This window comes from Numenius arquata, chromosome 10, assembly GCF_964106895.1.
Source record: "Numenius arquata chromosome 10, bNumArq3.hap1.1, whole genome shotgun sequence".
In the NCBI taxonomy this organism is placed as follows: Eukaryota; Metazoa; Chordata; class Aves; order Charadriiformes; family Scolopacidae; genus Numenius; species Numenius arquata.
Window position 1 is genome coordinate 25,750,253 of NC_133585.1, and position 26,367 is coordinate 25,776,619.

The 26,367-nt window shown below is 45.1% G+C and overlaps 2 protein-coding genes across 3 annotated transcripts in view; one reads left to right on the forward strand and one right to left on the reverse strand.

The window, feature by feature from the left end:
• LRBA (LPS responsive beige-like anchor protein) overlaps positions 1 to 26,367 on the forward strand; it is a 416,351-nt gene that overhangs the window by 216,964 nt on the left and 173,020 nt on the right. For both annotated transcript variants that reach the window (XM_074154664.1, XM_074154665.1), the window contains 3 exons: positions 3,755 to 3,879; positions 12,458 to 12,604; positions 15,230 to 15,366. In XM_074154664.1, the coding sequence (XP_074010765.1) occupies positions 3,755 to 3,879; positions 12,458 to 12,604; positions 15,230 to 15,366 (409 nt within the window). The remainder of the gene's footprint in view (positions 1 to 3,754; positions 3,880 to 12,457; positions 12,605 to 15,229; positions 15,367 to 26,367) is intronic.
• MAB21L2 (mab-21 like 2) lies at positions 19,393 to 20,472 on the reverse strand. Its single transcript, XM_074155058.1, has one exon. It carries the CDS (start codon positions 20,470 to 20,472, stop codon positions 19,393 to 19,395), a length of 1,080 nt encoding a protein of 359 aa, XP_074011159.1.

Genomic DNA, 26,367 nt, shown 5'->3' on the forward strand with positions numbered 1-26,367 from the left:
TTCTAGAGGAGCTCTGTGGTATACTGGCTTACGTTGGTACCAGCAAGGCCTTTGATACAGTCTCCCACAGTATCCTCCTGGAGAAACTGGCTGCCCAGGGCTTGGATGGGAGGACTCTGCGCTGGGTTAAAAACTGGCTGGAGGCCGGGCCCAGAGAGTGGTGGGGAATGGAGGTAAATCCAGTTGGAGGCTGGTCACGAGTGGTGTCCCCCAGGGCTCGGTACTGGGGCTGGTTCTCTTGAACATCTTTATCAATGATCTGGACGAGGGGATCGAGTGCACCCTCAGTGAGTTTGCAGATGACACCAAGTTGGGTGGGAGTGTTGACCTGCTGGAGGGTAGAAAGGCTTTGCAGAGGGATCTGGACAGGCTGGATGGATGGGCCGAGGCCAATGGGATGAGGTTCAACAAGGCCAAGTGCTGGGTCCTGCCCTTGGGTCACACCAACCCCCTGCAGCGCTACAGGCCTGGGGCAGAGTGGCTGGAGCTGCCTGGCAGAAAAGGACCTGGGGGTGTTGGTGGACTGTGGGCTGAACATGAGCCAGCAGTGTGCCCAGGTGGCCAAGAAGGCCACCAGCATCCTGGCCTGTGTCAGGAACAGCGTGGTGAGTAGGACTTGGGAGGTGATGGTCCCCCTGTACTGGGCACCGGTGAGGCCCCACCTCGAGTGCTGTGTCCAGTTTTGGGCCCCTTCCCACAAAAAAGCCATTGAGGGGCTGGAGCGGGTCCAGAGAACGGCAACGGAGCTGGTGAGGGGTCTGGAGAACAAGTCTTATGAGGAGAGGCTGAGGGAGCTGGGGTTGTTCGGCCTGGAGAAAAGGAGGCTGAGGGGAGACCTTCTGGCTCTCTACAACTCCCTGAAAGGAGGGTGTAGCCGGGGGGGGTCGGTCTCTTCTCCGAAGTCACGGGTGATGGGACAAGAGGAAATGGCCTCAAGTTGCACCAGGGGAGGTTTAAATTGGGTATTAGGAAGAATTTTTACACAGAAAGCGTTACCAAGCCTTGGAATGGGCTGCCCAGGGAAGTGGTTGAGGCACCATCCCTGGAGGTGTTCAAGAGGTGGGTTGACGTGGTGCTGGGGGACATGGTTTAGTGATGTTTTTTTTAATCAGAGTTAGGTTGGTGGTTGGACTAGAAGATCTTGAAGGTACCTTCAAACCTAGATGATTCTAGGATTCTAATATGCATTTGTCCCAGTAGCTGCCTTCAAAAATGGCTCACTTGTCATTAGACAGCATAGGTGTTTATTTTTGGCTGTGCAGGTTTCTGTTAGATGTTTTTCTGTGTGTAGAGAGTAGATGTGATGTTGTGTGTGTTTGGGTTTTTTTACCTCGTAATACAGTGGTTGCCAATAGTTATAAATACGCAAATACACGGTCTAGTAGTTGATATGTTGTTGTTTGTGAATAATCGGTGCACTGGTGAAGGAGATGGAATCCTATGCTGAACTGAAAATAAAAGTAGGGGACTAAAGATATATTATGTTTCAGGGTAATACTTTGTGCCTAATTATTGTTACCTATTTTTTTAATAATTTTAGCATAGTTTTTTAATGTAGTGTAATTGTAATTGTTACCCAGAAGAATGGCATCACTTAATTCTATCAAAACTGTAGAAAGATAGATGAATGACAAATTAATAATTTACCATCTTTGCATAATACTGTAGCACAGAAGACCAGAAGGATTGATGGCAGAAGAGGTTAACAAATTTTAGTGGCTTCCATTAGCTTTTCATTGTCATATGTTTGTGGCGCTGACTAAAATAAGCTTTGTAGGAGATCTCAGTCTAGGGAACTAATTACTTGTGCCGATTGCCATACTGATGAATAGACCCTCATTGTATCATTCCCCTGAAGACGAGGAGCAGTCTGTGATTCACGACTGCATCCTGGCTGATATTTGATAATAATTTTAACAGATAAATGTAGGAAGGCAGAATGATGAAGTGCCTCTCCATGCTCTACGACTATCAAAGGCATGCATATAGCCAGCTGTGTTCTGCCTTTTTGCTGTGATCACTAATGGAGAATTTTAAGTTATTAATCGACCTTCGAATAAACCTGTATCTTCCTGTGTTTTACAGTTTTTGTTTGGTTAATTGTTCCAAAATCATTGGCTTTCGTAAAGCATTCAAATGTTAACGTGATTGTGACACACGCACAGCGTGAAAATAAGATACTGGGGCATTTGATTCCGGTACTTTAGGATTTTTCTGAAAGTATGAAATCACGAAGATGAAGAATAGCACTGCCTTTTCGTTGGTGTTAGAAAAAAAGGCATAGAATTTTAATGAAGGTAGATGCAAAGACACTCTCCATTTTATAAGATTATTTTCAGTCACAATTTTTGACGCCTACAAATTGTGTTTGAGAGTAGGGTTAGGCAAATTATTCTGGCTTTTGTTACCGTGTTTGTTGGAAACCTTGATTTACCTTAAATAACACTCTTTTCTGCCTTTAGACCTCGAAACTAAGAATGTAGATACCAAGTATTTTTAACATCGTGATCTCTAAATTGGTTGTGGCTTTTCCTTTGTCAGTGTTGACAGGTATACTTTCTATTACCTCCTGGACCAGAAATGGAATATATATGCATTTTCATCCATTGTTTCAGTAGCAGCTATGTTAACAAACAAAATCAGTGGGTTTTAATTTGGGCGTATGGGTTTTCAGGCTATTGTGGCTATTCTATGCTTCAGGCATTTTCTGTTTGTTTATTCTCTATACCTGAAATCGGCATTTTTTTGTACATTCTCTGGGCTAAAATACTGTTTTACAGTGGCATTAATTCATGATCGTAACAAGATAGTAACTGGCACTTGTATATGACCATATTAAAAAGATCTATGTATATTTGAAGCATACAATGGAAAAGAATGAATTTGATATAACCTTTTCTAGATGTAATTTTTTAAAAAGTGTGCCTTCGATATAGCAATTATTACACATCATAACATGTAGTTTTTAATTAAATGTAAAAACAGAACTACATAAACCAGAAATCCAATCTGATTTGCTCGAAAATAGATTGCTGTTTCACTCTCCTGGAATGGTTTATTTAAAAACAGTAAATGGAAAAGAAATGCATTTTCTTGTGTTGTTCTAAGCCTCAGGGGCTAAATGTAATGAATATTTTAAGAGATTATTTTAATTAAATTCCTGCACATCTAAACAGAGTAATATTTTATTATCACATACATAACCATGTAACTGAGGTATTCATTAAAGTTAACACTTTCTGGACCAAGAATTCATGGTATGATTTACTGACCTTGTGCAAAAAGGCACAAATTAGGAAGAAAAATGAAGGGGGACAGACTTTGATTAATATAGGTAATGCTATACCATATTTATAATAGCCTTTTCCCTATTCTGGTTTATAAATGCAGTCACTGAGAAAGGTGCCCTGCTGAGGCTGAAATGAGGCTGAAATCGGAGCACATGCCACTAGAGTGTGGGGAAACTGATCACACTGTCAGCAATTCATTTCAAAATGATGTATTTAGTGCTCATTTCACCTTCCAAGAAAAAAAAAAAAAAAAAAAGGGAAAGGAGTTCCTTAGACTGGAAGGTGATATTGTTATTTTCAAGGACATACCTAAGTAAAAGATTGCAGAAAGGGGGGAGGTTAAAAAAAAAAAAAAAAAAAAAAAGGCAAAAGCGGCGCAAACAAGGAGAGCTTTATGCAGAAATTCAGCGCTACCATGCTGTTTGATAATTGCTAACATATGTGGCTCCTCTGTTTCATTGTAGTCGTCCTCGTGAGTTCTGGCGCCTTGACTACTGGGAAGATGACTTGCGGCGCCGGCGACGATTTGTGCGTAACCCCTTTGGATCGACACATCCTGAAGCGACACTAAAAGCAGCCGGAGAACATGGTCAGTGTAAAATCTGCTTCTTGCCAATAGCAGCAGGTTACAGCACGTGGCAGTAGAGACTAGACCTTCATTCCTGGAGGATGCTAGAAAATTGTCCCAAATGCCAAAGGCTTTTATCGTTGCATTTCAGACACGTTGCGTACAAAGATAAACTGACCGTTGCTTTGTATAACAAATATTGGTGTTTGTTAAAGCCTCTTCATTCCGTCTCTGTTGGGCTGGCACGTAGCCCATAGTTTACATACAATGATTGCAAATACAGTTCTCGCCAAGCGGAAGAAAAGTGGGTGCAATTTTGCCATTAATCCCTGGACACGCTTTCTTGCAGTAAATTACCTATTTATACTGTAGTGACTTCAGAAGAAGATCTTTCCTCTTCAGATATCCACACTAATTATTTCAGTTAGTCTTAGCACGTATCTGCCTATCGTTACAGATACATTAAAAATAAAAATAAAAATGCTAATGCTAAACTGTATTCAGATCTTTGCTTATGTTTAAGTCCTCAAGTTTTTCTGCAAGAATTTGATATGGAAGAAATAGTAACAAATGCTGAAACTCAAAGTATCATTCAAGGAGCAAATGGTAATGATATTTTTTACCTGGTGATTTTAAAAAAAGAGATTGCATTTTTTAAAGAGGTTTTTTTCCCCCCATTTTGTTATCAGGGATCACTCAGCTACGTGCTGCTGCTGTGTCTCTTCTAGGGGGATGTATTGATAAAACTAATACAATAGTCAGCTTGATAATTCTATAATAAACCAAAAAAACAAACAAGCACCCAAAGCTAGTGAACTTTGGGTTTTAGTCTAGAATTTTATGCCTTTGCAATCTAATGAAGATACATTGCTAAGGCAGAAAAATCTTATATTTAAAAGTAATTTGCTTACAATTAAAGCTGAGTACCCTTCACCTTGAAGGTACATGTCATTGAATAGTCTAATTCAATTTTAGTTCCTTTTTTTTCTGTTTAGTCTGTATATACATATATGCATACATACACACACACATATTATATGTGGAGGCATAATCTTTATGCTAATTTAAAATTATTAGAGACTATTTTATGAATATAGAAGACCATAACTGTTGTAAAGTTAGTTTCTATCAGGCATCTTAACCTCTTGCACTCAGCCTTAAAGAGCCATTTCTGGAAGAAAATGTCTACAATATGTCAGCTGATATAATGCCAAATGTGACATCAGTCCTCTAAAATAAATGACCGTACAGAGAATAGTCAATAAAGTGATCTGAAAGCAATGTTCGTAGAGCCCTATATCTTTGACTATAGAAAGAGGAACAAGATGTAGAATTAATTAACCCACTTTTTCCTTTGGGGCTTGTTGCTCTTAATACTGTGTGTTGTTCCTACACCGTGGATTTTAAGGGCAGAAGGTTTCCTTCTGTTTAATACTCCTTGGATAAACAACAATTTCCCCCCTTTAATATTGCGTTTACTTTAAATTAAATAGATCTTGTCACAATTTTATGTATTCTACTCATATTTTTATATTTAATCTTTATATTGTTTATCAAAATACTGAAAAAGATCTTTATTTTTACTGCAAAATATTTAGAGCACCTATTTATATTTGTGTAACTAATTCTTCCATAAGTAAACACACAGTAATACAATTATCCATCTTTCATAGTAGTGTGATATTTTCACTAATCCGTGCTATATTTCAAGGGCTGTGGGTCATTCTCAGTTTGTAATTGACAGGAGTACAATTCTTATCAATACGAAAGAAGAGTGAATAAAAAGAGCCCTATTTCATAGGTAGCTCATAGGCATAGCTGGTAGCTAACCCTGGTAATTTAAATAGATGGTAATTGTTTTCTGTCTGCCTTTCTGTTCAGAATTTGACATCTTCAACAGGCATCTGTGATATTTAATCTCTTGATGTTGGGGTTTTTTTCTGAATTTAATTGCATATTGCCTTTGATATCTGTTGCCATTCCGTATCTTTGTCTATCCAGTGAATATTCTAGTTTACCGTAAGTCATTATTTAATGTAATTTCTGAAAATACAGATAATTACTATCTGCCTACCAGTGTACGTACCCAACTGTCTTGTTCCAAGACCTTCCACTGGCAAGGTGTAAAATAGTTGACCAAAGTACAAATTCAGGTTCAACTGGAAACTTTACATAATGTATAGGAATACAGGGGTTGTTGAGTTTTTTATGTTTTTTGGCAAGGTTGGGGTTTTGGTGTGGTGGGTTTGGGTTTTTTGTTGGTGTTTTCTTTTGTGTTTTTTTTTCCTTTAAGTGACAGAAGGTACAGTTGTTAGAAGGGTCAACTGGAGTGATCATTTTATCTATTTCTTTCTGAATTGTGTTTATAAAATTTTAATATTAACAAATTCCAGGTCATAAAATCCAATTATTTTTCAGATATTTTTTTTTTTGAACCAGACTTTCAGGCCCTGTTTTCATGATGTAGATATCCTTAGACTTCGCAGAATATTTGCTCCAGTATTTTATGATTTCTTATCAATAATTTATCATTAATTATTCTATTTCAATTAATTTTGCATATGTCTAAAGCAAGAGCATTTTAAAATAATGAATAAAAGGTTCCCTACTGCCTATTTAAGCTTTTCTCAAAACAAAACAGAGCAAAACCAAACCCTGAAACTGGGCGTAAGGGATTTTGCCAAAAGGGAGACAGGGGAAAATAATGCATAAATAATGGAAAAGTACCGTTGCAGTAACCATACTTGAAAGGATGGCTTTTAGCACACTTTTCTTTAGTAGCTACACATTATCAACTGCTTGGTGTCTTTCAAATAAAACCAAGATGTATTCCCCGCCCCAAAGAGCTCACAGTCTAGGAAAAATGACAATTTGCAACTGTGAAAACTATTCCGAAACAATCGGAAGCCTAGGTATTGTTCGGTAAAGCCTAGAGAGAACAACAACAACAATCAGCTCCATTGCAGCCTAGTTATGTGTCTTAGTAGCAAGAACCAATCTTTTCCAGGGATTGATTTGATTTGAAGGAGAACCTCTGGTGCAGAGGTGGCAGAATAAATACCTGAAGACTAATGTTCTCTGTTCAGACAATCAATACCAGCCCCATGACTATACTTCTGGCTACCTTCTAGTTAAAAACAAATTTTTTAATTCTGACAATTTAATTGCCATTCCCAAGTTCACATTAACTTGCTTGGGAAAAAAAGGCTTTAGGTAATTTTTCAAAAGGGGGGGGAAACCTTCCAAAATGGCTATTTATAAAAGTCAGTCTAGTAGCGTATTGTGGGGGAAGGAAAGAAAAGAGATGTGAAGGTGGTTCAGTAAAAAAATTTTAGGATGGAAAGAGTTAACTCTATTCTGTTCTCCCTTTCACCCGTTGTTTAGAAATGAGACCAAAATACGTATATAGGTGTGAAAGTGCAAAAAAAAAAAAGAGTACTTTAAACCTGTTGGTATTTTGAGATTGACCCCCAAATACAGTATTTTGTGAGAGAGTCTTCAGTTGCTAGAAAACACCTTATCAAGCTTTTTAACAAGCGGTTTGTTGGGTTTTATTGATGTTTGTTAAAAACTTGGGGAGGGGGGCATTAAAACAGTCCGTAGCATTTCCATCCAGGCAGCAGGCAGAGTTCAGGGCTTTGTGACTGCAAGGGACTGGTCACCTACGGTATTGCAATCCACTGGTCAGTTTTCCTTGCCTCAACTCAAGGAATGAAAGAGAAGTCTTAAAAAGAGTATTTAGAAAATCTGATGTGAAAGTGGTCATTTTTTCCATTGTTATCTTTTTAAACAAATCGGAAGACTAGAGGGAAGCTTCTGGGAGCCCTTTTTTTTAAAAAAAAGAATAATAATAAAAAAAAAGATAGTAAGGGCTTTTTAATGCATATTTTTTTCCTGAAGTGCTTTTCCTATTTACCAGATATTAGAAAAAAAAAAAAAAAAATTGTGTCTTCTGTATTGTGCTTTCCAGTACTTTATTTTTCAAATGGCTTTTAAAAATTGTATTTCATATGTAGGGTTAAGCTGTAGACAGACAATTTAAAATAATCTGTCACTCTATGAATGCCTTAACCTTGTTCAGGAATGTAAGCTAAACTATTGTTTTTACACCCAAGTGTTCCAGACGTTTAACTAGAATCAATAAGAATCTCTGCAGATGCAGAGATCTGTTTGCAAAAAGCGACCTGAAGAAACTTACAGCGCAGTTCGGGAAGGATTCCGTGGAATTACACTAATGAACTGTAATAGTGAAATGGCTGTGCTAGATAAATACGCTGCCAGCAGGCTGTTACGTCCTGTGCGATACATAGGCTGTGCCTTGAGGTCTTGATCTCAAAAAGGTGGATGGGAACGTATGCTTAGATCTGCAGGTCTGGAGCCAGAAGCTCCGGTCACACCACGACTAGGCAGGCCTGGCAGAGAGTGGTTTGGGTTAGCAGGTGACAGAGCAGAGTTTGGGTCCTGAAATATGAAATCCGCTGTAGAATCATAGAATGGTTAGAGTTGGAAGGGACCTTAAAGATCATCGTGTTCCAGCCCCCCTGCCATGGGCAGGGACACCTCCCACCAGACCAGGTTGCTCAAAGCCCCATCCAGCCTGGCCTTGAACACCTCCAGGGATGGGGCATCCACAGCTTCTCTGGGCAACCTGTTCCAGTGTCTCACCACCCTCACAGGAAAGAATTTCTTCCTGAGATCTCACCTAAATGTCCTGTCTTTCAGTTTAAAACCATTACCCCTCATGCTGTCACGACTCTCCCTGATAAAGAGTCCCTCCCCATCTCTCCTGTAGCCCCCTTTAGGTACTGGAAAGATGCTATGAGGTCTCCCCGAAGCCTTCTGTAGTGACAGGACAAGGGGTAATGGTTTTAAATTGGAAGAGGGGAGATTTAGATTAGATATTAGGAAGAAATTCTTTACTGTGAGGGTGGTGAGGCACTGGAACAGGTTGCCCGGGGAAGTTGCAGATGCCCCATCCCTGGAAGTGTTCAAGGCCAGGCTGAATGGGGCTTTGAGCAACCTGCTCTAGTGGAGGTGTCCCTGCCCATGGCAGGGGGGTTGGGACTGAATGATCTTTAAGGTCCTTTCCAACCCAAACCATTCTATGATTCTCTTCTTCAGGCTGAACAACCCCAACTCTCTCAGCCTGTCTTCATAGGGGAGGTGCTCCAGCCCTCTGATCATCTTCGTGGCCCTCCACTGGACCCGTTCCAACAGTGCCACGTCCTTCCTGTGTTGAGGACTTCAAAGTTATTATAATATTGTATTATTATTAATTGCAATATTGTATTATTATTCATTAATATTGTATTATTATTGTATTGTAATATACCTATGTGCATACGTGGGAACTGAATATGTCACACGACATCATGCCCCGTTGTACGTATCTCTAATCAGTAAATAGAGAACTAGACCGTGGCCTACCCACGTAAGTGCATTTATCTACAGAAAATAGGTGAATCCACGTGGAATATACTCAGTTCTATACAGATGCTCACGTGAGTTTGTGCGTGTTGGTTGCTTTATTCAAGCCAGCAGAGGACAAGCAGGTTCTGGTTCACAGTGGGATGTCTTATGGCCTTCCAGTAGCTGGTGTCCGGAGCTGTGCAGACAGGCTCTGCCTCTTCCTGGGCTGTGTGTACACACGTGTTACACGCACATCGGGAAACGTGGGTAACTAACGTCATGTGCCAAGAGACGACAAACATTTACAAAAATGGACTAAAACAACTTACTGTCTGAAATCTTTAATTGAAAAAGGCGATTGCGTAAGATGCGTGTTTTTGAATCAGTATAATATTGTTAGTTGGGGAAAGAAATAAAATCTGAATAAGTGACCAGGATGGGGCAGGAGGTGTATATTTCTGTTACCCAGTCGTCTTTGGCCTGAAAGTTGCCGTACTGATTTTATTTTTAATTTTTTTTCTTAATGGTAGTTGAATAGAAAGACTGAAGGACATACTAGTATTTTGGACAAGTTGTGCTCAGTAGGATCTTGGCTCTCAATTCAGTCTTAAACAGCAATAATTTGAAATAGCGTCTTCAGTACAACACAGATTGTAGTAAAGGAAACAAAAATGACAGGTATGTACAGCACAGATGGGGTTTTTTTTAAACAATCAATATAGTTAGCCTGTATTAAAGTGAATAATATATAAAAAAAAGTATTTATTATCTTTGATTTTATCCCTGGAATGGTTTTGTTCTATTTTCCTTTTTTGATCTTGAAGAGAATGCTGGTAGGGCACTGAGGAGCAGTGCATGTGGTGTATATTAGTATACTGTTGGTAATTTTACTGCTGCTAACTGAAAATCCTCAAGGGGGAGTTAATTACAGGAAAACCTTTCTAAGTATCAGCTGCATATTTTCCATGACAAGAAGGTTTTCAACTCACGTTGAACAACTCCAGAATCCGAGTTACTATTATTTACATGAGCGCCTTTTAGAAGAAAGGAAAACTTGTGTTTGTGCAATGTAGTTAAAGCTTTACAATAATTTATTTTTAAAGGCTTACTTAGAAGTGTCAGTTGCGGGTTGGGTAGAAGGGATCATGCATAAATTGCACTTTATTTTGTATGTCAAATTAAACTTCCTTTTGTTTGTGGGGGTCTTTTTCAGGGTTTTTTTTTTTTTTGTTTTACTGATTGTGGTAGGTTTTTTGGTGTTTGGGTTTTTTGTAAGCTTAAGGCCTAAACCAAAACCAGGTTATTTGGTGGTTTGGGGGTTGGTTGCTTTGTTTGTTTGGGTTTCTCTTTTAGTTTTCACTTAATTAAAAAGTTTATTATTTGCAATTTATGTGCATATAATTACTTAAACAATTTAAGCTTTATGTATTGCCACTGGGGAATTGCAGCCTTCTGTAAATGTTTGCAGATTAACATATTTTTAAAGTAAGCCGGGGGAACTTCAGATGAAGTATGGCAGCAATCAGAGAAAGCAATGAGCAGTGCCTTGAACTTACTTGGTCCTGATGTGTTTGGTGAACGTTTTTCAAACATGGCTGTGCCGTGGGCATTCCCAATCCCTTTTTTTTTTTTTTTTTCTTTTTTTAAGAAATCGTACTTTTATTTTCAACTTAAAAAAATAAAAATAACTACCCTGAACAATACACACACACACACACGCACGCACGCACTGCTGGGTTTTGGCTTTTATCACGGCAAGTGGGGGAGCTTACGTGCAGAGGAAGAGATTGACTTTTGGAGAGTTTGGGGGCTGGTGGTTTTTTTTTAATTATTGTTTTGTTTGGTGTGAGGTGGGTTTTTGGGGGGGGTTGTTGGTTGGTTGGGGTTTTTTGGGGTTTTTATTGGTGGTGGTTTTTTGTGTTTTGTTTTTTTTTTTTTTTTAATTTTTATTTTTTCTGCTGCTTTGAGCTTGTAATTGGAATGAAATGGATGGATCCCGAGCAGTGCCGAGCCCAGGAGCGGTCCCGGGTGACCCTTCCTTGGCCGCGGTGGGGGGAGGCACCGCTCCGGTACGGCCGTGGCACCTTTCCCTGCCCGGTTACCGGCTGTAAGCGGGAATCGTGTGCTCTGGGTAAAAATGAACTGCTTTTTTTTTTTTTTTTTTTTTTCCTTTACTCCTCTTCCATTCCCAAAATACACACGTGAGCCCGGGTACCGTTGCGTTATTCCTCCTGGAAGCAGGTGCAGGCTTTTCTCTACCTCCACCCGTGAGCCGTGGGGCTGATTATTTTTACTTTTCTTCTCCCTTCCTCGGGGTTTGGGGGTGCGTGGGGGGGGGTATGTGGGGGGGGGATGCTTTTCCGCCTCCCGATGCCCCCATGTATCGTTGCTGTTTGACCGCCCCGCCACCGGCACCGCAGGGATGCGGGGCTCCAGCGGTGCGGCGGCCTTCGCCTTCTCCCCGGGGGGAGCTCCGCCCGCCCCCGGGGTGTTCCCCCCCGGCCCCCGGGATGCCGCTGCCCTTGCGCCGCGGTGCGGAGCCGGAGCCGTGTAAGCGAGCTCCCCCCTCCCCCCCCCACCCCCCAACGCCGTGCCGGCTCCCCTCCGTTTCCCCGGCTGCTGCGGGTTTACCGGGCCGAGGCCCCCCTACACACACACTTCGCTGGCCACCGTCGGCCTGTTGCGCTGCCTCCGGTGTCGGCCCCCGTCCTGCCGCCGCTGGTCCCCGTCCTGCCGCCGCTGGCCCCCCCCCGGCCTCCGCCGCCGCGACCAAACCGAGCACGCCCCAGAGAGACGAGGCGGCAGCGGAGCCCGGGGGCAGACCCCCGGGTTTGAGAGTCAGGTTAAGACACCAGGCGCTCAGGATCCGCTTCCAGCCAGAGAACTCGACTTCCAAGGTCGCGGGGGGGGGGGGGGGGGGGGGAAGAGAGTCTGTTGTATCCTTTCCCCCTCTGTCATAAACACTTGAAGTAAGAGTTAAACGCTGCAGAGACCTCTGGTTAATTTTGAGCAGGCTTAATAGGATTAAAACTAGATGTGTCCTAACATTAGAGGATTAAGACAGGTACTTCCCACAGCTAGTCCTAAACAGTTTTCTGGTTTTTGAAAAAAAAAAAAAAAAAATTACGCTTTTTTGTCACTGTTGCCCCTGAGACCGGACAGACAGCAATATGTCTCTCTTTTATTTCAGCTCCTGATGAGGATATACTTGTTAAAGGAAAGCAGTCCATCAAGAGTCAAGTTTTAGGAAATCAGAACTCGGAAAGTGAGGTTCTCTTGGAAGGCGACGATGATATCATGTCATTCATAGAGGAAAGAGAAGTGGAGAACTTAACGGGTAACTTCTGCTATCTAATCTTCTCCTCAGCTGCTTTACTATTTAAGTTCTGATCTCCCCTGCTATGCTGTGAGTCGTGTTTTAGGATACACACGGATTGTTCCTTACCATAATTGGGTCATTAAGATCATTTTCTGTGCACCTCAGATGCTGAGGGTTTACTTCAGGGGAGTCGTGTGTTTTCTTTTGTAACCTTCTTGCTTCCACGGTAGAAGTCCGTGTTCTAGGAACCCTTCTACGTAGCTCTACGTCGAAAAGGGCTTCCTTTCTTTGTTTTTGACCTTGTTCCACTCCTCACATCACCTCCTCAAATTAAGACCTAGTGGACAGTCTGTCGTTAAAGGCAGAATTTTAATTTTTTTGCTGATTTTGCAACATTGTACGTATTGGTTATTTACTTGAGTTTGAAGGATCTGTACACTCACTGGATTTAACTCCTTCAAACCCCTTGCCATTCCCCCATTGAAGTCCCTTCTCCACACAGCAGAGCAGTATTAGCCTTCGCTTCTTTCTTTCAGAAGAAGTAGTACTTAAGATCTTTGAACTTGATTAATTTTACTCAGTCGCATGCAACCTTTGCTGACGTTGTGATCTGAGCGGAGCGGGTCCATTCCTGTACCCTTCAAAATGGGAAAACAGAGTAACCTCCTCGGCTCAGGGGCTGGGGGGTTATAAAGCGTCTCCGTTGTTATTTGAGGAATGTGGGTTTTACAAGGGAAAATTGCAAACTTCTCAGCTGGTATCCTGTGCACATTTACTGTAGAGAAAAATGTCATTTCTTGGATAATTCTGGTTCCCTGAGAAGCTAGTAGTAAAAGCTTACATTGATGCATATCATACATATGACAATTCGGTGAAATTACTGGAAGCGGTTATTTATTGGCAGTTTGCTTATCCCTGAACTGCTTTCCGCTCTTTTTCTTTTTCTAAAAGCAAAGTTAAAAAATGCAGCGTAATGAAAAAAAGCAAAACCTGCGTAGTGCAGTAAAATAAAGTAATGGGAGAATAATGCAATGGCATCTTCTGTGTGTGAATTTTTTTTTCCTTTCTACCTCAAGCTTCCTTCTCAACAGCCTTCTCCCTGTTTCCTTCTCTTTTATTATTCATTCGTTGGTTGGAGTAATACATTCATACTGTAATAGAGGTGAAAGGGGAGTTTAATTATATAATCTTGACAATGGCAATAGGATTAAGAAGTAATCCTCACTAATAAAGTGGTGTGGGTTAGAAATGAAGTGGAAATTGTCAGGGGTCTTCTACAGGACCTGGACTGCCCCAGCTTCTGCAGCTGTCTGCTTGCCCTGTAATTGAATGTCTGCAAGTGATTGAAAAAATGTTATTTCTCCTCTGGATTACATGCTAATGTACAGAGGGCAAAGGGAGACAGCAAAAGAACACATAGCTGCTTATTTCATCCATTTGTGGTGGTGAGCTTTGGGAAATCATGGCAGTTCCGCAGCTATCTCATGCCCATCTGCAAACACAATGTATTTGTACGTTGGGAATAGAGGGCAAAGCTGCTCTGATCTCGGCAGAGCATCTCTTCTTTTGTCCTAGTGGCACACATTGAGATTGATGCGAGATTAAGGACCATCACCCTCCTAACAATCGATGGAAATGACAATTCATCTGAATTTTTTGTCAGTTATTCTCACGTTGATTACCTGAACGTGTGTACCTCATTTATAGATGCTTTATTAAAACAAAATCGTCTATGTCACTTCCACATCTTCCACTGTTTTTGCAAAAGTCAAATAATACCGCAGCCAAGTAACTTCATTTCCTTACCTCTTAATCAGCTGGACGACAAACCTAACCGGTTTTCTTTCTGTGGGTGTTAGTTTATATAATAGGTTCTGCATTGTCAGATCTATGCTGAACCTATTGTTTTCGGTAGTAGTCTGATTTGTCCCTGTGATAAGCCCTGTGGAGATGTGATTATTCCAATAAAAATTCATTCAGTTGGAAACCAACCCTCCAGCTGTTTACTCCCACAGTCCCCGAGCTACACTAACGCTGCGTGGAATCCTTGAGCAATATTTAACGTGGAATCAAAAGCGTCTTTAAAACATTTTACTTTAGGCTCTATAACATCGGCTAACCTTAACAATAGATTTCTAGCATCCATGAGGGAACGCTTTACAGTTAGGCAACTTTGAGCCTTGGCTTGCTCTGTTCATCTTCGTGGAAGGCTGTCGAAAGTCTCCCGTACCTAAAGAACACATCTGACAGGAAGATTCCGCGTGTTCTTGTGCGCGCTCTCTGTATTGCGTGTCACAGAAGGTACGCGATTCTCGAAGTTTCTTGAAAATGAAACGTGTCTGAGTAAAAAGCACACACTGCCATGCTAAAGCCGGCCCTGGCATGTATAATGTATGCATCAGTTTGCAATTTTAGCTTCAACGTTCAGCAGCACAGAGACACTGTAAATCTATTACATATGTTCTCTTCCGGGGGAAAAAAAAAAAAGAAAAAAAAGAAAAAAAAAAAAAAGAGTTTTGCTTTTTAAGGAAGAGCTATGCTCTTCACTTTATTTATTTTAATGTTCTAGGCTTGACAAGCAAATAATTTGCACTCGTGCTCTTTTCTGTTTTGAATATTGCTGATGTTTTCGCTCTTTGGCAGGTCCGGTTGCCCTGAGCACACCAGCTCAGCTTGTGGCACCCTCAGCAGTGGTGAAAGGCACTCTTTCCATCACTCTTTCTGAGCTCTACTTTGAGGTGGATGAAGAAGATCCCAGTTTTAAGAAAATCGACCCGAAGGTAAGAGATCATTGACCCTGAGCTCTGAGAGATGATGACAAATTACCCAGGACCTTTAATTCTTCATTCGACTTCCTTTACCTCTGTTGGTCCGCAGCGTTCCTGCTTTAATAAGTTTGCGATTGACCATATATGTTACTGAACTTCACGCAGGTGACACCTCCTTTCCCGCTCCTTTTTCTCCCCCTCCTACAATTCGACTCTACTTGAATGTTAATTTGCTTGCTGCGAATAAAGCTCCAGGGAGGCTTCTTAAATAAAGACATCTTGAATCCCAGGCCTGTGTGAATACTGGAAAGTTCAACGAGGCTTTTAGCCCAAATGCTTTGTTTTACTTTCCTATTTTTTTGTCTAATGCCAGTGTAACATAGCGCTAAACTTCCTACACTCCTAAGTTTTCAGTGTTTCTGTGTTGTATTATTCTATAACAGATTTTACAGGGCCTGTTATAATTTATTGTGCCTAAGCAGAAAACATAATTGCCCTTTTAAAATACGTTTCTGAACTGACTTGCAAATTTCCCACAAACTTTATTTGCTCTCAGTTACTTGATTACTGGTGTTTGGTTTAAAATTAGTAACCTTCAGTAAAATTCCTATTTCAAAGGCAGTATATCGTGTGATTAGCTTAATAAGGTTGCACTTGAATGCTCTCTACAGCATTACAGCCACGTTTCAAAAGTATGACATGATTGGTAAATCCTCTCGCATCCCAATTTAAGCACGGTGGTAGCTCTTGTTTTGGTTTGTTTTTTGAAATCTCTGCTTAACATTAAACAAGGTAATAATGTCTTTGTGAGGGGGGAAAAAAGTCACTGGAAGAAGTAGTGGTTTTCTGCTTGTCTGGAGAGAATACCTTGTGCGTTAAGCGCCAGTTCAGTTCTTTGTTCCTATTGAGGAAATTGCTCGTCTGTATTAAAAATGGCATCAGTGGGTCTGAAAGCTGGGATCATCAAATCCTATCAAGGAATAAATTTATTTTAAAAACCAAGGCTCTCAGATTCTTAGAACGAGAATTTAATATAAACAATTAACTACAATTGTGATTTTTTTAATGTGATACCATAAATGAGATCTAACTTTTCTTTTGGTCCTGAAGTATTCTTGAAATATTTTTGGAATTATTTCAAGCATGAGATAGCTCTTAAAATTTTGAAATGCTTACTCCTTCCGTAGTGTTTCTTTTAAAACATTTAATGGTAAAAAGGATATAATTATAAAATGTAAACACAGTTTGATATGTTACTGTATTGCATTTTCCATTTGAAGTGTTCTGCTCTGTTCATTGCATTAGCATGAGAAAAGTCTTACAGATCTGCATTATTCTGCATTTTTTTGTTTTCCCTGCTTAGCACATAAGACGTCTGAGCACAGATACTAATTCTTACCATTCCTGTTACATGTTTTATGGGGACACTGACATACAACATATATTCAGCTTGCTTTCTCTTCTGTTTTTGAGTATTTGGTAGTGGCGGTTTTCTTACACTGGGAGTAGGCGTTCTGGTTTGATTTGACTTGTATCTTTAATTCTACATCTGAGAGATTTTATTTGGGTTCCTGTAAAAGGAGTTGGTTACATGAAGTGTAGGCTACACCTCTTGCATTCTACTTGTGATGCTGCTTTAGCTGGTGGTCTTAAAAAAAACCCCAAAAAACCCCCAAACTTTCTGTAATGTCTCTTGTCGGCATGGGGAGGGTGCTAGAAATAAAATCTGACTATTTTTATTTTAAAAAGCAAACAAGCTTACAAGGCAGTTTGCTTTCAGGCATCAACGCCTCCCTGCCCCACCCTCTGCTGAAGCCCCTGCACCTTGATAGCGGGAACTGGAGCTGCTGGAGAAAATGCCCCTCGGGAAAAAAAATAATAATATCTTAATCCGCTGTAGCTCAGAAGAAGGCCTGTTTAATTAATGAGGCTTCATCTCTTTGATAAATTTTAAGTTCCTTGTATATTTGTCTAAACTACTGAAAAGAAAACATTATGACAAGTTCCTGAAGGAAAACCTGCCCAAGCGATAGCATCAGCGGCGATAAGATCAGAGTTTATACTCTTTAACTCCGGGGCTTATTTTCAGGAGGAAAGGGTAGCCCCGTGGGCTAAATCCCATTTTGCCAGGTGAGCCGGGACCGGGGCTCTGATGACTGGAGGAGAAACTGGGGAAACTCCGGCGGGCTGGAACGCCCCGGGGGCTGGCGAGGCCGGCGGTGGAGTCGCCCAGCCTTGTCCGCCGGGGGCCGGGGCCGGCTCCCCCCGCCTGCGCTGAAAGTTCATTTCTCGGGGCTGCTGCTGGATTTGCTAATTTCGTTTTTAACTTAAAACCAAAAGCGACTCAAATTTGAATGGCTATTTCTTTCCGGATCCGTCCCCAAAGAAACGGAAGTAGTCCTTTGGGGCGATAACTTAGATTTTATTTTTTTTTTAGCCGCCTCGAAAGGACACGAAAACTTGTCCGAAACGCTCGGAGCCGGCTTCGAAATCTTTCGGGCGGCTGGAGCGGATAACGCTAACGTTTTTAAAGCTTAGAAAGGAGTTCCCGATAAAAATCCTAGGAATCCTTCGAAGTCGTCCCGAGCAAACTTAAAGCGAACTGGCTACGGCACGAAAATACAAGGAATGGGGGAGAGCTCAGCTTTGGGGGGGGGGGGGGGGAGGGTCGGGAAAGGGGGAGAAGGAGCGGGTGGTTAATGTAGGATGGGGGTGCCTTTTCCTCACGGGTCTCTTATCTGCTCGTCCGGCTACGCTGTGCTGCGATTTTATGCTGTACTTAAAAAAAAAAAAAAAAATCCGGGGAAAACAAATGTTTGTTTAAAAAAAAATAAAATATCGAGCGTTTGCTGTAAAGCGCATTAATTATTCAGGCTAGATCTATACCTCCTTCGTGTCACAGTCGAAGGGATAGCGCCTTCCTTCTGGGAACCGACAGTATCTAGGGCTGAATTTATAAAACAAAATACAAGCTCTTGGTTTGCCGTGGGAAAAAAAAAAAAAAAGAAAACTCTAAAGAAAAAAACAAAGATGACGACCGTAGGGTAGGGAACGGCATGCTTTAGTTCTGTCTAAATTCTGGCGAGCTGCTGTGCGACGCTCCATATATTCCCCAAGATGCAGAGGGGAGGTTTAAAGTCACAGAAATCTAGCAGATGTTGTCACATGCCGAACTACAGAACAGACAAGATTTTTTTTCTTAGTTTTTCTAGAAACTAGAGGGAAGTTTAGAAAACGTCAGTGAATATGCCAAGCTAAGGTGTCGCGTTTAGTTTAGCTTTACATCTCACGTTTCCGTTTCTTTTTAAAAAAAAAAAAATATTTCTGAGGTTCAGAAAGAATCTACTTGCCTGAATTTAAGAACCATTCACGAAAAGTCAGCGTAAAGTTAAAGTAATATTTTTATTACTATTTGCAACAAGTCAGTTGTGGGGCACATTATCTGACCTTGGCACCGAAATACATTTAACATCAGTAAAACTTTTTTTTTTTTTTTTAAAGGGAGATTTGTACATATAGTTAAATAATTTTTCACTTGGTGACAACATTCAGGCAAACAAGAGAGAAAGAATAAGAAAAAGACTATACATGGATTGGAAAAATGTACCTTTCGGGTTTCGTTTTGAGGTTGCAAAAGTCCGATCGCTTCTCTTTTCGTGACTTTTTAAAAATTCCCAGCGGGAGGACCGGAGGGAGAGGCTCTTCCCTTCTTCCGTGCAAGGAGCTGAGAGTTTATGCCGGGAATACCGTCTGCAAGTTTTTAAAAGGCCGAGCTGCAGGTGGGGAGGGATGGGGAGAGGGGCGGGTGGGGGGGGGCGCCTTTCTTTCGCCGCCTCTTTCCGTCGTCTTTTTTTTTTTTGTTTGTTTGTTTTTTGGGTTTGGTTTTTTTTTTGTTTTGGTTTTTTTTTTTTTTGCGTTAAATAAAAAAGTTTTTAGGCGCCGTTGTTGTTTACGGAGGGCGAGTTCTGTGCGCGGCTGTGTAAGTCGTGTGTGTGTGTGTGTGTTTTTGGGGGAAGGGGGGTGGTGGTGGTGTTAACCCTATAGCTTGTCGAGGCTTTTGGGATTGGTGAGGATTTCTCTGGCTAGCCTCCAGGTCTGTTTGGCAGCGCTTTCCAGGGCCGAGTGGGGTTTGCCCTGAAAGAGGTCTAGGTTGGGCAGGAAATAGTGGGGGCAGCGCCGGCACTGCAGGCAGGAGATGAGCTGCAGGAGGATGCCGTTCAGCCGGTCGCCCAGGCACGCCTCGTCCCAGTCGGTCTCCCGGGGGTGTTTCTCGCACTCGTACAGCAGCAGGGTCTTCATGTGGTAGTTGTTGAGGGGTTGCCCGGGCAGCTCCAGGTGCCGGTCGCGCAGCGTCTTCAACACCGAGAGGCACTTGTTCCTGCAGCCCCCCATCAGCAGCCGGTTCTCGGCCTCGCCGAACTGCAGCACCCAGGCGTCGCTCTCGGCCGAGCTCTGCTTGCCCGTCAGCGAGTAGCACTCCTTGGAGAGCAGGTTGAAGCCCTCGGCCTTCACCTCCGCCACCCGGTTGGGGCCGGGCCAGGGGATGTGGGGCATGGGCCACTGCGCCGCGCTGCGGGGCCAGATCCCGGTGCACTTGAAGGCGGGCGTGATCTGCACTACGTACCGCTCCCGGATGCGGAGCTTCACCTCGCTGGTGTCCGCGATCATCTTCACCACGTCCCGGTAGCTGCACTTGTCCACGGCCTGGGCCACTAACGTCTGGAAGCGCGAGCGGATCTTGCGGGCGGAGAGGTAGCCCGAGGCGGTGATGAACTCCACCCAGAGGGACATGCTGCGCTTGCGGCCGTCGCTCAGCTTGAGCACGGCGCAGCCCGGCAGGGAGCCGTCGTCCACGAAGTTGAAGACGCCCATCTGGTTGAGGTAGAGCACCACCTCAAACTCGGTGGGCGAGATCACCTCCAGCCCCTCGTAGCGGGCGTCGATCTCGCTCAGGGAGCTGATGAAGCGCGGCTCCTGCACCTCCACCTCCTTCAGCACGTCCGACACGACCTTGCACACCTCCCGGATGGTCTTGGCGATGGCCGCCTTGCGCGCCTGGCAGCGCTCCGTGTAGTATTTGTTGAGCTGGTAGACCAGCTTGGCCTGGGCGGCGATCATGTTGGGGCACAGGTCCGGGCTGTACACCGGGCTCTCGCAGTACGTTGAGGGATCCAATGCTTTAGCGGTGGCTGCAGCTTTGCGGAGGGCACCGGCCAAATCGCAGACCCCCACCCCCTCCGGGAAGAAGGCGGCAGCGGCGCGCCAGGGAGAGCAATTAAAAAAAAAAATAATCAAAAAATAAAAAAAAAAAAAAATCGAGGAGGACGACGAAGCACAAAGGAGTGAAGCCCCGGTGAGGAGGAGGAGTGCGGGGCGGTGCGGGCTGGGCAGCGGCGGTGCCGGTGCCGGAGCGGCGGGCAGCCCCCCGCGGGCTGCCGGAGCGCAAAGTTTTGGGTGGTGGTGGTGGTGGGGGCAGGGAGGTCTGCGTTGCCTCTGCCCTCAGGCGCCCACCCCCCCCAGCGCAGCGACAAAAATGCTGTTTCAAGAGTTCATGAAAAAAAAAAAAAAAAAAGAGGAAAAAAAAAAGACAACCAAGAAAAACAAGAAAATAAAACAAACAAAAACACCCAACAAAAACCAAACAAACTTCCCCAGGACTCGCAGAAAAGTCTCCGCAGAAAAAAAAAAAAAAAAAAAAAAAAAAAAAAGCCGGTGGGCGGCGAAGTTTAAACCCGCACAGGGTACGAGAGGAGGAGAAGAATGCGAGCAATGCCCAGAGCGGAAGAGTGAACTCTGTCTGTCTGTCTGTCTGCCTCTCTCTCTCTGGCTTCCAGTCCGTGGCACCGCCAGGGATGTGCGGGGCTTTGGCTGCCGCTCTCAGACTGTCAGGGGGTGTTGTTGATTTCCCTTTTCCTGCTGGAGGCGTTGGCTCAGCCCGGCTCTGTGGCTCGCTCTATCTTTACGCGCAGACGTGGGCACTTGGTCTGTGATCTCTCATTCCTGTCCTGCAGCTCTATATAGATTGGTTTGAGATAGATGTATATATATATATAGGTTGGTTGGTTGAGGGTTTTTTTTTTCTTTTTTTTTTTTTTTTTTGGTTGGTTGGTTTTGGTTGGTTTGGTTTTTTTTTTTTTTTCTCTCTTTTTCTTTGCACAGACTGTGTTTTATCCTGAGCGGGAGGAGGGCGTAGCTGCCGTGCCCGGGATGGCTTCTCCTCCCCCTCCCCACCCCTGGAAGTGCGCGCCGAGGCTCTCACTTTCTGCGCCTCTCCTCCTCCTCCTCCTCCTCCTCCTCCTCCTCCTCTTCTTCTTCTTCTTCTTCCTCCTCCTCCTCCTCCTCCTCCTCCGCCGCCGCCGTGTGCCGGTCTTTCTCCGGCGGTGCCGGCGGGCCCTGTAGTTTATGAATGGGGCCGGGGCCGGGGCGCGAGCGGGGGGCGGAGCCCCGCCTCCTACAATCCCCGCCGAGCTGTCAGCGGCGCGACCAATCAGCGGCGGGCGGGCGGCGGGGGCGCGCGCGCTCGCTCCCTCCCTCCCTCCCTCCCTCTCTCTCTCCCTCCCTCCCTCCCTCCTGCCTCCTCCTCCTCCTCCCCGGCGGCGGGGCAAGGCAGGGGCGCCTCTCCGCTCCGCTCCGGGCTGTGGACCGGCGTTAAAACCAGGCCGGGAGGAGCGGCGGGGGGGTGTGGGGGAGGTTAGGGGGGTGCCGGCGCCCTGCGACCCGGCGCGGGATGGGGGAAAAGCCGCCGCTTCGCTGTGGCGGCCGGGTGAAGGGCGAGGGCAGCTCGGGGTTGCCTCCGCTTGCTGCTAAGGGGGGGACCCAGCGGCAGCGCCGGTGTGCGAGGGGAAGGGGGGGGGGGGAGAGGCGTTGACGGTGCTTCACCCCCGGCATAAATCTTCCTTCGCTGGTGCCGGGCCGCAGCGGTGAAAGCGAGACCGTCACCGCAGCCGAGTTGCACAGCTTGTTTTACTGCCCTCAGTCACGTTAATTGAGACAAATCTCCTGCCATAAAGTTCTGCTCATCCTCCTAAAGCGTAGGGTTGAGTTATTCGAAAGGAAACGGTGTTTTACGCAAGTTTGTCTTAATAAGAATATTGAACGATTGGGACATAAAGCTGTAGCTGTGTCGGGTCGGTTGGGAGAGAGGGGCTGCTGGCTGGTGCTGCTGTCACCTCCCGGGCAGGAGTTGCTGCAAAACACCGAGAAGTGTTTCTCCGGCCGAAACTTAGGACGATCTTCCCATCTACCGTCCTCCAGCCAAGGCTGCGTGGCGTTTCCGCGCCCGCTCCGCCCTCCCCCGGGCCGTGCAGCCCCGCAGCGGGCACCGGCGAGCGGGCCGGGGGCCGCGGAGCACCGAGCCCAGCGCGGTCCCCGTTGCGGGGACGGGGAAGGGGGGGGCGGTTGGGGGTGTGAGGTGTGGGGGGAGGCGACCGGGACCGTTCACACGCGATGCTCTCCTTCTCGCCCAGCCTCGGTTGAACCGGCTCGCAGCGGTTGGGCTGGAGTTTCTTGTTCTTTCCTCGTTCCGCGGCAGCTGGCTGATTTTTAATAAAGAAAATCTCGCCGTCTGGTTTTCCGTGTGCGCTTAAATTAGAAACATGTCTTGTGCCGACCGTACTACTGCGCGCTGGAAGAAGTAAGTACGGACGTGCCCGGCGCCGGTGGGGCTCCGTTTTCCCCGAGGGGAGGCTCGGCTCGTTGTTTGCCCCCGATGCCGCCGTTCCGCCTCCGCTCGGCGGGCCGCGGGGGCCGGTGCTCGGCGGGGCCCTGGTGAGCGGCGATGTCAGGTGTCCCCGCCGGGCCCGGCCCCGTCAGGAGGGAGAGGAGCCAAGGGAAGAGCAACTTCAGAAGGGTAGGGGAGAGGGGACGGGCAGCGACGAGGAGAGAGCCGCTGGCTCTCAAAGGCGTTAGCGCCGCTGCTCTCCCGGTCCCTAAGCATCCCGGGGATGCGCGGGCTGAAGCGGGGCTCTCCGCCCCGGGGCGCGGGTGAATGCCCGCCGACCTGTCCCCTCCCTGGCGCCGTGGAGGGACTCGTTGCGGGCGGTTAGAGACCCTTTCGGTCCGACCCCTCCGGGCCGGGAGCAGGGCGCAGGCGGCATCACCGGGCACCCACCCGTCGTTGCGCTTCGCCAGCGCGGAGCGTCTCTTCGGGGCTGGGTTGCGAGGGTCCTGCGCCTCGTCTCTCCGGGCGCTCTCCGGCAAGCGGAAGGGTTAAGTCGGGGCCGGGGGTCCCTTTCACACGCCCCGCCGAAGCTCACGGCTCTCGGAGCGGGCTCGCAGCCGGGGCTGCCTTCCCGTAGCCGGACTGGCGCTCCCCCCGCTCCGACCGCACAGCCACCCTTCTAGCAGCGGTGGGCGGGCAGGGAAGGGGTTTCTCCGTGGGGTTTCGCTTCCAGCAGAGAGCGGGCAGCCCGGGGATGTCCCGCGGAGGAGATGCCGGAGCCGTCAGGCGGCCGGGGTGGGGGGGTGGGGGGAGCGCGCTTTCGTGTTTTCAGGGTAAAAAGCAGAAGGAGCAGCCGGTTCCCCTCCCACCCTCCCCCGGTAAGGGGACTAACGATGAAGCGTTACTAGTGTTCAGATTTAAAACAATTCATTACCAATTTTCCCGTCTGAAGTTGAAGCGCTAGTAAATAATAAATCAGCTAAACAAAAGCCGACTTTAATTTATTGCCCCCGCGCTAATTAGAAACATCATTTGAGCAATAAACTTAAACACTTCCAGCAAATAATGCACGTGAAAGCCTTCTCTCCTGTGCCCGGGCGTTTGTGGCCGCACTGCATTAAGACCGGCTTCATCCGTGGCGGAATTTGCTCTCGCCGGGATGAATAATTGAAGGGGGAACGGGATCCGAGGAGGCTGTAATTGAAGAGCCCTTGTCACCTCTGCTTTTATGTATGTTAGTGTAGGAGTCCATCAGCAGCTCCTCGATGGTGTATAAAACGAAGTGGCAGCCCCTCCAGCAGCAGGAGATACTGTATTCCATTAAAAAGACCGTGTGCCTGTGTGTGCCGCAGAGAGGGAAACTCTCAGGGCTAAAAGCCACTTGAAGCCTTCAGACCGATTGATCTGTATTCTCTCGTTATAATCCGTCTCATCATACTTGAGTTAATGAGGCGGGGGCGGGGGGTGATCTGATGGTCCTTGACAAATTCATTAGGGAGGCTGCGGGACATTTTATTTGACTGTTAAAACATCGTGTTTGTTTGGTTTAAGCAGTGCCAACATCAGCACGCCGCCGCCTGAAGCAATAGCGTTTTGTGAGCAAGGGCTTCTGTAAAAAGATACTGGAAAGGGGGTTACTGGGTGTGCGGGGAGGGTCTGGTCCTGCCTCGGCTGCTCCTGCCCCCTCCCTCTCGGGGGTAAATCCATGGTAGGAGCACCGAAGTAGCAGCGAGGGTTTGCTGTTAGATGTGCAAAGACTTTTTTTTTTATATATATATATATATTTTTTTTTTTAAGAGAATGCTATTAACCTTAAAAAAACAGCGACAGAAGAAAACTGGAAACCAACTCGGTGTTACAGCAAGAAGTAACACGAGTTTCTTACTATGTTGTGATGCAGCATGCTTGTGTTTACTTGCCTGGCCAGCTTATCAAAGTGGCATACGATACATATTTCAGAGCTTTTTTTTTTTTTGATTCCGGACGCTGTATTTTAAAGTTTCTGTAATACGCTACTGATAGGAGGTGTGATTTTTAAGGCAAATCAAAGTTTAATCAAATTGACTTGAGGCTATCAAAGGATTTCTGCCAAATCTGCCTCTTTTTCTCTCCTCTCCCCTCGCTGAGAGGAGAGGGAAAAGTGAATGCAGGAACAGGTGCTCCCACAAGGGATAAGAAGTATTTTTATGAATAGTGTATGAAATATGTATGTGTATGTACAGGCTTTGTTCACGGCAGCTTTGTAGATGGGACCCAGCTAGTGTTCCACTGTTCTCTAGCACTTGATCTCCTCTCCGTCCTTTCATTTAAGGGGAAACAGTTTTGTGGAAAACAGAATAATTAATCTGCTCCTGGAACCTAACACAGTAATATTTTTTTTTTTTTTTTTCCTGGAGATTGGTCTTCGAACATTCTCAGCTTTAAGTGCCTCGTAGGACTCTGCTTCCATTTATAGAAGAACTGTATGGGAAAAGAGCTAGTGCCCTTTGCCTGTCATTTTCCTACATTCCTGCACTGCTGATGGAGCTTGAACTGCTGCAGGGAATGCACAGGGTTGAAAAGGAATTATTCAGTAATGGGTGTTGCATTTCTCCACAGCAAAACCGGGTTAATAGTTGCAGCACACGCTGCTGTGGGTTTGACAGATAAAATTCTGTTTGCTTTTAGTGGTACGCAGCGTGTACCTTTTCTTGAAAGTCGTGGCTCGTCTTAACCATCTGCCGATCTGGTCTAAGGACGGTGTGTACGAAGTTAGTTGGTAGCGCACGCTGGGGGAGAAAAGATGGTTTCATTTCTACACATGCCATTAATGCATCTCATCAGTTAAGAGTGTTGCATAAATCTTGTGCTTTTTTTCATGAAGATTGAATGGTACGGTAATTAAATAATTTAGACGTGTTTCTAAGTCTCCCTAGCTTACGTTTCCAGAGCAGGAAAGGGAAAGTACCTTATTTTTACTTTCCTATTCAGTCTTAAAATGTGAAGGTGTTCATATTCTGGTGTTTAACCGTGAGCAACCTGCAGCCAAAGGCTCTCCCTGATGCTCTGAATTTTATATTAAAGGTAGCTGCTTCTCTTTTCTCATGATGACTGATGGTGACTTCTTTTAGCTGCGAGATGCTTTGGATACTAAAACACTGTTTTGTAAGTTTGCCTTCAGCAGGTTGGCAATTAGGGAAAATCAGATACGTGCACTAGGAGAGAACGTTTCTAGTGCTATTGTAGCATTTTCTTCTCGTTAAAACTTCTTGTGGCCTTTTGTTTTGTTTGGGTGCAGCTAGGGTGGGTGCATGCTATTTTACCCAGTAGCAATACCAAATTCATATGTGCTGGCTGGTCTTTATTTACAATTA

What these genes read in the sequence shown, in the direction of transcription:
- MAB21L2 (XM_074155058.1), bottom strand. Translation starts at nt 20,472, where the DNA reads ATGATCGCCGCCCAGGCCAAGCTGGTCTACCAGCTCAACAAATACTAC.